This window comes from Mytilus californianus, unplaced genomic scaffold (genome assembly GCF_021869535.1).
Source record: "Mytilus californianus isolate M0D057914Y unplaced genomic scaffold, xbMytCali1.0.p SCAF_2, whole genome shotgun sequence".
Taxonomy (NCBI): domain Eukaryota; kingdom Metazoa; phylum Mollusca; class Bivalvia; order Mytilida; family Mytilidae; genus Mytilus; species Mytilus californianus.
In genome coordinates this window covers 135,231,774-135,241,344 of record NW_026262668.1, presented here as the reverse complement: position 1 = coordinate 135,241,344, position 9,571 = coordinate 135,231,774, and the positions used below count along the sequence as shown (strand labels likewise).

The 9,571-nt window shown below is 30.5% G+C and overlaps 1 protein-coding gene across 1 annotated transcript; it reads left to right on the top strand.

Moving 5' to 3' along the window:
- Nucleotides 1–1,056: 1,056 nt before the first annotated feature.
- Nucleotides 1,057–9,290, top strand: LOC127731118 (ER membrane protein complex subunit 4-like). The gene is made up of 2 exons (XM_052239988.1): nt 1,057–1,203; nt 8,553–9,290. Exons 1-2 carry the CDS (start codon nt 1,095–1,097, stop codon nt 8,969–8,971), a joined length of 528 nt encoding a protein of 175 aa, XP_052095948.1. The 5' UTR covers nt 1,057–1,094; the 3' UTR covers nt 8,972–9,290.
- Nucleotides 9,291–9,571: the final 281 nt, after the last annotated feature.

Below are 9,571 nucleotides of genomic sequence, written 5' to 3'. Positions count from 1 at the left end.
TGCAGCTATTTCAGTCACAATTCAGACAAGGGTAACGAAAGTGCACTTACAAAGAATCTGTATTTACAATTAAAACAAAGCTGTCTACACCTACCCCAGAGTCTGAACTCCAACCTTGAATACCTCAAGTGTTGAAACAACAGCGATATTGTATGATTCGGTCTTACTATGGTGGTATAGCATTTGGTTTTTACATTCTTGATGCAGCTAATCGAATGTTTTTAGAATTAAATTTTCGGGTGGAGTTTGCTTTCTTCGTAATATTGTCAATGTGTGTGTTCAATGGTACAATGGATATGCTGGTGCTGAAGGTTAGGCCCAACGGTGTTTTGTTGCCATGGATTTTGTAGTCAACATGTATAATGATCTCTTGTTAATGATGTAACATTAATGTTGATAACATCACTTTTATCAGGATTGAATTCCATAAGGCGGCTGCCTTCCATCTTTGTGGGTTTCAATGTCTTCTTGAAATTGTTTAGCATCCTTTTCATCGTTAACATTATAGGGTACAATACGGGTAATCATCTGCAAAAAGTCTGGCAGGTGGAAAGATATTATGTGGCATGTCGTTAATGGAAACAAGAAACAAGAAAGGACCCTGAACTGCTGTTCCTTCTGAGACACATGATTACTGCAGATGGTCCCTCTGATAATACTGTTTGTCATTGTTTGAACGTTGACAGAATTGACACTACTGGTACTTTGAAATTTTGCCCAAAGCATGTAAAGATTGTTCGATTTAAGCTTCTTAAAACTATGACACATTCTTCAGTGAGAATCATGATACAAAGTTATTTAATTTAAAAATAATCATATTTTTAAAAATATTAAAATACTTGAGGGAAGTCTGCATTGAGGAATAAATTCATTATCTTTTAATATAAAAAAAATAAGGAATAAAACACCGACGGCTTATCGTACCTTGGTGCTACATATAATTGCTATGACATTTTCAACACACAATTATTGAAGGACGTTAGGGTATGTAGTTTAGAAATAAAAGTACTGGTTATTAGATAGATTTATGCTGCGGTACTAAAATAACTGGATCCTTGTTTCATTGGCATACAATTTGCCAGGTGAAACAGAAAATGTCACGAAGAAAGCTGCACAAGTGGTCTATCGATTTTACTGGAATTGGCAGACCTAAAGGAGAAAAAGCACTTGTTCAGTTAAACACAGATTTAAGGAAACCTATAGGTTAACATTTGACCATTATTCTTTACGACATATATGAGATTTAGTAATGGACAGGTGTTTTCTTGGAACGATTGTGAACGATTTTTTGGCACACGCTCATATAAAATTAGTTTTGGACAGTATTTTATAAGTCTAATACATTCAGTATGCTATCTGTTACTTTAAATAGATATTATCTTATACATAGAGACATTAAAAAGTGCACATTTTAGTGTTTATTTGTTTTTTGAAGCAAACATTTGATAGTTGAAATTCTATTTCAATCACAATTCAGCAACCAAAGTTCAGATATAAAAATGGCCGTATTTTCTATAATTGATATCATATGGCTTTGAAACTGGGTAAACTGTCTCATTATACACGAAGCTTAAATCGTGCCAAGTTTTATTGGAATTTATCAAGTTTTTGACACTTAATAGGCCCCAGACCACAATTAATGATCCTGCTTTTCGTTGTCCACGAATTTAGTTCCCTTTAATTAAAGTGTTTTTTTTCCTTTCCCTTCCTCATACATTTCTTAGTTTTTATTGGGTGGAAATGAATGACAGTCAGGGATATAACTCTATAGGGTTATTACAGAAAAATAACATACATTTGTTATTATGGACTAAAAAATCAAAGAACTGTGATAACATATGTATGTTACATGTTTCAAAGGGACAATATACATCTTTAGTTTAGTTAAAATGTATAAAAGTTCTATTGATATTACTTTTGTCTATATGTATACTTAACTATTGAAAAATATAACAGTTCATAGTTTGCCAATTTTGCATAGTACACCTATATGTTATTACAGAAAAAATGTGCCTGTAATAACTAAAGGGTGTTATCACAGCTTCTCTATATCACTTCAAAGCATTTGCTCAGACATTTATCATGCTTAATTACAATGTATTTTAATTTATTGTAAGAAATAATGACCAGAGCATGTAATGAGGTTCTGCGCAAGTTTCTCAGTAATTCCCAAGTGTCTTATATAATAAGTTCCATTCCTTTAATAACCTAGCCTTGTTATCACAGCTAAGTTTATCCCTTAATAGCCTCGTCTCATTGATTTACCATGGTTAATCAAAAATGAATTAATTTAATTAAAAAATTAGTTATCAAGGCTATGCATTTAGTTTCTGCGCAAAGTCTCAAGAGTTCCCTAGAGCCCACTATAAATGAAATAATTTTACAAATAACAAACATATGTTATTACAGATTTAGAAAATTTAAGGAATAAAGAGTAGACAACTCATGAAAGTATCTGTAATAACACACGCAAGTTATTTTCTGTAATAACCCTATAGAGTTATATCTTTGACTGAATGAAGAGAGCTGAAATAAATTTTTGAATGTTTTATTTTAACTGATTTTGATGTGGAAACAGTGATAAGGCCAGGTGCAAAAAGGTATAACGTAATATTTACAGTTTTCGGAACATCTCTTGACTTGTCTATAGGGGTATGGATGTGTATTGGCTAAATTTTTAAGATGTAAACATGCATTTATTTTGAAAGTTGGATATATTCATCTTAAAATCACTAATACATTGTATATAAACATTTATTGTAAAAATAAAATCCTGGCATAATTTCTGGTGAAAAAGAAAGATTTTTAAGTAACTGAATTATGAAAACGTATCCATTGTTGGTCCAATTGTTAGGAAATTTATTTATATATAATGACGTCATTTACAATGTAAAGAAAGAAACGCATTTTTCACATAAAAAAACATAATAACTTATATACTCAAAAACAACGAACATACAAAGTCGGCATATTACAGATCTTTGTAATGAAACAAAAATCTGCCTGATAGATCTGAGGTGAGTTTCCCCAAAGAACTCATTTTGTTTGCTTTAAAATTGTATTGTGTTGAATAAGCTCTAGATTCATTTTATTACATTTGTACAAGTATACAAACAGAATAAATTTCAAATGTACGTCCTCATCATTCTTTTTTGGTAATCATTTATACAAATTTGCTGGAAATTGTATGACTCACTTTTACATGTACAACATGGCAGTGTCTGTCAGCAGAACAGGAACAGGGTTATACACAAGCTCATTGTCAGAATTTTTTTTTTTAATGATTTTGAGTTCATTAGTATATTGATTTTTATACTGATATTTCGGTTTATTGATTTTCTTACTGTTATTTGGGACTCGTCCCCTTATTTTTAAGACCACCTTTTATTTATACATTTTACAAATTATGACATTTATAAACAAAAATCATGTTTGTATCAGCTCTTCAGTCTTATTTTAACACCTTCCAACAAATATCAGGGGTGAAACAAAAGCAGTAAAAGAGTCCTACTTTATGGTAATTTTGTCATTGTATTGGTCACTCTACTAGGGGTTCAAATTAGCGGTGGTCCGAGGTTCGCGACCTTCCATTTTTGCAGTCGGACTCTCGTTTTGGTTACAAGCTACGCCCGACGGACCTTCTGGTTTGAAAGAAAATAAAAATAAACTGCCGACCTTTTTAAACAAAAATTTCCAAACAATCTCAAAATTTATTTTCATCATTATTATTAGCTCACCTGACCCGAAGGGTCAAGTGAGCTTTTCTCATCACTTGGCGTCCGTCGTCCGTCGTCGTTAGCTTTATACAAAAATCTTCTCCTCTGAAACCACTGGGCTAAATTTTACCAAACTTGGCCACAATCATCATTAGGGTATCTAGTTTAAAAAAATGTGTCCGATGACCCGGCCAACCAACCAAGATGGCTGCCATGGCTAAAAATAGAACATAGGGGTAAAATGTAGATTTTGGCTTATATCTCTGAAACCAAAGCATTTAGAGTAAATCTGACATAGGGTAAAACTGATTATCAGGTCAAGATCTATCTGCCTCGAAATTTTCAGACAAATCTGACAATCTGTTGTTGGGTTGCTGCCCCTGAATTGGTAATTTTAAGGAAATTTTGCAGTTTTTGGTTATCTTGAATATTATTATAGATAGAGATAAACTGTAAACAGCAATAATGTTCAGCAAAGTAAGATCTACAAATAAGTTGTCATGACCAAAATTGTCAGTCGACCCCTTTAGGAGTTATTGCCCTTAATAGTCAATTTTTAACAATTTTTCGTAAATTTTTGTAATCTTTTACAAAAATCTTCTTCTCTGAAACTACTGATACAAATTTAACCATACTTGGCCATAATCATTATACGGGTATCTAGTTTAAAAAATTTGTCCGATGACCCCGCCTTCCAACCATCATGGCCAACTTAGTTAAAAATAGAACATAGGGGTAAAATGCAGTTTTTGGTTTATATCTCTGAAACTAAAGCATTTAGAGCAAATCTGACAGGTGGCAAAAATGTTCATCAGATTTAGATTTATCTGCCCTGAAATTTTCAGACAAATCCCACGACCCGTTGTTGGGTTGCTGCCCCTGAGTAATTTTACAAAAATTTTGCAGTTTTTTGTTATTATCTTAGATATCATTATAATATCTAATATCTAATACTATTAATTATGATTTTAACCTTATTTTACATGATTTCCAAAGCATCAGTAAATACAGGTGAGCGACACAGGCTCTTGAGAGCCTCTAGTTCATGACAGCGATGTACATTTTGTTCAACCACTAGCTTTATACCGAAAATTGCCAACTAGTAATGTTTAAATCCGAGTAAAATCGTATCTGACTGACAAAACAACATTGCCGATCAAATACAATGAAAAAATAATAATTCCAGGCAGTTGACAAAATACATCTATGATGATAAGATATAAACACCAGAATTGAAAACCAAAAGATATATTGAAAAGAAAGAAAAAGTAGGAAATATATTTTTACAGAAACTCAAAATTACTTTTAGTTCATAAATTTTCATCTCAAAGCCAAAAAAATGTGACAGTAATTTTCTTTATCATTAATAAATATTGATATTACATGTAGATTTTTGTATAGTGTAAACGTATTACTACAATTCCAAGAGGTAATGTCTTCTCAATTTTAAAGGACCAGTACAAATCTGGAAGTTTCTTATCTTATTTTCACAGAGGAACTAATGCATTATAATATTGCAACTAAATATGATACACTTAAACCAGAGACATATATACACATGTATATACGTCTCTGCTTAAACAGCTTTGAATTTGAACTGTTTTATAAAATGGTATAAGTAGTAATAAATTACCAATAGTTGAGACAACACACCCACCCATGGTGACACCCTCCTCAATAACAAAAAAAAAAGATTATCTGAATTTGTAGTATACAAGACAATTACAATTGTTATTAAATATTTTATACAACAGTGACTTTGACAATAAAACAAGTTGACCTAACACCAACAGCACATTAATTTTGTTACTTGTATCTTACTATGTTAGGAAATATTTCAAGTAAAAGTAGGACCTGGAATTTAGGCTGTGGACCTTTCAGTTTGGAGTGTCAAAGGTCCTGGACCTTCCAGTACCAAATGTTAACTTGAACCCCTGTCTACTCTATATTTGGGATTATAACATAGTAGAAGGCTATAACCATGATAACTATAGGATAAAATTAGATAAAACATCCGCTTCCATTTTCAATACCTCTTGTTGAAATTACAAAGTCTTGATAGTCAGATAGATTCTGAGGGTGGGCTGCTTCCCAGACCCATGCCTCTCAAATAATAGAAGTCAAGCCACTGGTTCCAGGCTTTTTATCAGTATGGCTTGCACATGCTTTAAAAGGTCTCAGCATGAAAAATATGAAACAATTCAATTGAGAAAACTAATGGCCTAATTTATAACAAAACAAATTACAAAAACAAATATGACAAATTATAACACAAAATTTACAAAACATGATGAAAGAAAATGAAAATTATATTTCGATAATAATAACATACAATACCTTCCTTACCTTATGAATATAATCCAAAATTAATAAGATCAACAATAACATACAATACCTTCCTTACCTTATGATTATAATCCAACATTAATAAGATCAACAATAACATACAATACCTTCCTTACCTTATGATTATAATCCAAAATTAATAAGATCAACAATAACATACAATACTTTCCTTACCTTATGATTATAATCCAAAATTAATAAGATCAACAATAACATACAATACTTTCCTTACCTTATGATTATAATCCAACATTAATAAGATCAACAATAACATACAATACCTTCCTTACCTTATGATTATAATCCAAAATTAATAAGATCAACAATAACATATATACATGTACAATACCTTCCTTACCTTATGATTATAATCCAAAATTAATAAGATCAACAATAACATACAATACTTTCCTTACCTTATGATTATAATCCAAAATTAATAAGATCAACAATAACATACAATACTTTCCTTACCTTATGATTATAATCCAACATTAATAAGATCAACAATAACATACAATACCTTCCTTACCTTATGATTATAATCCAAAATTAATAAGATCAACAATAACATACAATACCTTCCTTACCTTATGATTATAATCCAAAATTAATAAGATCAACAATAACATATATACATGTACAATACCTTCCTTACCTTATGATTATAATCCAAAATTAATAAGATCAACAATAACATACAATACTTTCCTTACCTTATGATTATAATCCAAAATTAATAAGATCAACAATAACATACAATACTTTCCTTACCTTATGATTATAATCCAACATTAATAAGATCAACAATAACATACAATACCTTCCTTACCTTATGATTATAATCCAAAATTAATAAGATCAACAATAACATACAATACCTTCCTTACCTTATGATTATAATCCAAAATTAATAAGATCAACAATAACATACAATACCTTCCTTACCTTATGATTATAATCCAAAATTAATAAGATCAACAATAACATACAATACCTTCCTTGCCTTATGATTATAATCCAAAATTAATAAGATCAACAATAACATACAATACTTTCCTTACCTTATGATTATAATCCAAAATTAATAAGATCAACACAAACAATATATCCTTCAATCATTCCAGGTTATAAAGTAAAGGTTTCAGGAACAAAAAATATGTAATTACCAATTAAGATGATTAAAATGATTTGCATTTATGTAATAAAGATGTAACTAACTAACAATTATAAAGTAAGTCTGATCTTTTAGACACCCTGTTCTTAAAGATAGTAATATATCAGGGTACCTTGTTCGTGAAAGCTGTAGCAATAAGGTACTTGTAACAACTTTAGACTTATAAATTAATTATCATTGTAAAAAAAAATGTTTTGATCAAATATGTTTATTTAAACATTATCAAATTAAGTATACATGTAGCTTATTTTATTTTAGGATTTTATATCACTATCAAAATTCTTGTTTTGTAGTGAATTGTTAATTTCTTATCATTTTTATACGCCCATCAAAATTTTGACGGGACCTATTATGGTATACAAATGTCGTCTATCCGTCTGTCTGTCTGTCTGTTCGGCGTAAACATGTCGCACCGTAACTTGAGAACGACTTATCCAATTTTCATGAAACTTAAAATAGTTGTTTCTTATGATGGTAAAACGATCTGTATACTTTTTGGTGAAAATAAGATTAAAACTTTCTGAGTTACGGGACTTAGTAACTAAAACAGGTGTGTGTTTTTTTTTCACATGTCGCGCTGTATCTCAAAAACAATTTATGATTATTGCTTAAAACTTTACACACTTCTTAGTTATATTAATCTTAAGATCTGTATACTTTTTGGTGATGGTTCAAAATTTGATTTTTGAGTTATTGAGTATTTTGTAAAAAAAGGGGGAGGGGTTTTTCACATGTAGCTCCGTATCTCAAAAACGATTTATGATTATTGCTTAAAATTTTACACACTTCTTAGTTATATTAATCTAAAGATCTGTATACTTTTTGGTTTTGATTCAACATTTTTGAGATACGGCGCGACATGTGAAAACCTCCCTTTTTTTAAAAATAAATCAATATCTAAAAAATAAAATGTTGAATCAAAACCAAAAAGTATATTGATTTATTTTTAAAAAGGGAGGTTTTCACATGTCGCGCCAAATCTCAAAAAAGATTTATGATTATTGCTTAAAATTTTACACACTTCTTAGTTATATTAATCATGTTAATCTAAAGATCTGTATACTTTTTGGTTTTGATTCAAAATTTTATTTTAGAAATATTGAGTTTTTTGTAAAAAAAAGTGGGTTTTCGCATGTCAGGCCGTATGTCAGAAACTATTTATGATTATTGCATAAAAATTCACACACAAGATGAAGGGCATATTATGGGCTCATGGCACAGCTGTTTATTTACCTGGGACTAATCATGTAATGACTGTGTAATTACATTCATTATGGAATATATAGATTAACGTGAGTAAATTACTTTTGCAGGATACAATGAAGATGCTACAGTAGCAAGACATGATGACAAAGAGGATAGTCCTGATACACAGAAACTTATTGATAAAAGATCATGGGATATTGCGCTGGGACCACTCAAACAGATTCCTATGAACTTTTTCATTATGTGGATGGCAGGAAATTCTATTTCAATATTTCCTATTATGATGGTGGGGATGATGTTTTTCCGCCCTTTTCAAGCTTTGATAAGTATTCAGGCTACATTTGGTTCAATTGAAGGCTCATATCTTCAGAAAGCTGTATATATTTTGGGAAATATTGTTTGCCTCGTATTGGCTGTTTATAAATGTCAGGTGATGGGACTTTTACCAACACATTCATCTGATTGGCTAGCATTTGTAGAGGCCCAGCATAGAATGGAATGGTCAGGTGGTGGAGCCGCATTATAACAGATTTAATGTGTTCATTTTACAGACTTTCAGTTGCCACAAAAAGAGATAGAAATGTCATATGAAATTATTTGTAGGTAATATTCAAACTACAACTAAGCACAATATTGAAATTCTACAAAAAAATATGATAAACATGTACACGATGAAGAAAGAAATATTTCCAATACCAGAATTCTAGATAATGTACAAGTGCAATAAATATTTGTTCCTTTGTTAAGAAAATATGTAAATGCTCATTAAAGAGGTGTTAACATATATAAAGAAATGAAAAGAATGAATTATATCTGTACTGATACATTAAATGTTAGTTGCTCTAGTACTAGTCTCTGACATTTGTGTTGTCTGTCTTGTTTTGTCATCATGTTGTGTCCTCTAACTTAGGATTTTGATTGCCCAAGTTTTACATCATCGTCATGTATCTTATTTTCAATGGTTGTTTTTCTAATTCTTTGATAGTAAGCTGTTATTATATTTAACCTTTTGATGAGCTATTTGCTAGAACCGATGTTCATTCATAATCATAACTATGGAAGTCAGTTGTACATTTTCAGTTTATGTAATCGGATTTATCTGTTAATAGTATTTTTCAACTTCGAA

What these genes read in the sequence shown, in the direction of transcription:
- LOC127731118 (XM_052239988.1), top strand. Translation starts at nt 1,095, where the DNA reads ATGTCACGAAGAAAGCTGCACAAGTGGTCTATCGATTTTACTGGAATT. An exon ending in AGATTTAAGGAAACCTATAG is followed by an intron (nt 1,204 to 8,552) that starts GTTAACATTTGA and finishes TTACTTTTGCAG; the next exon opens with GATACAATGAAGATGCTACA.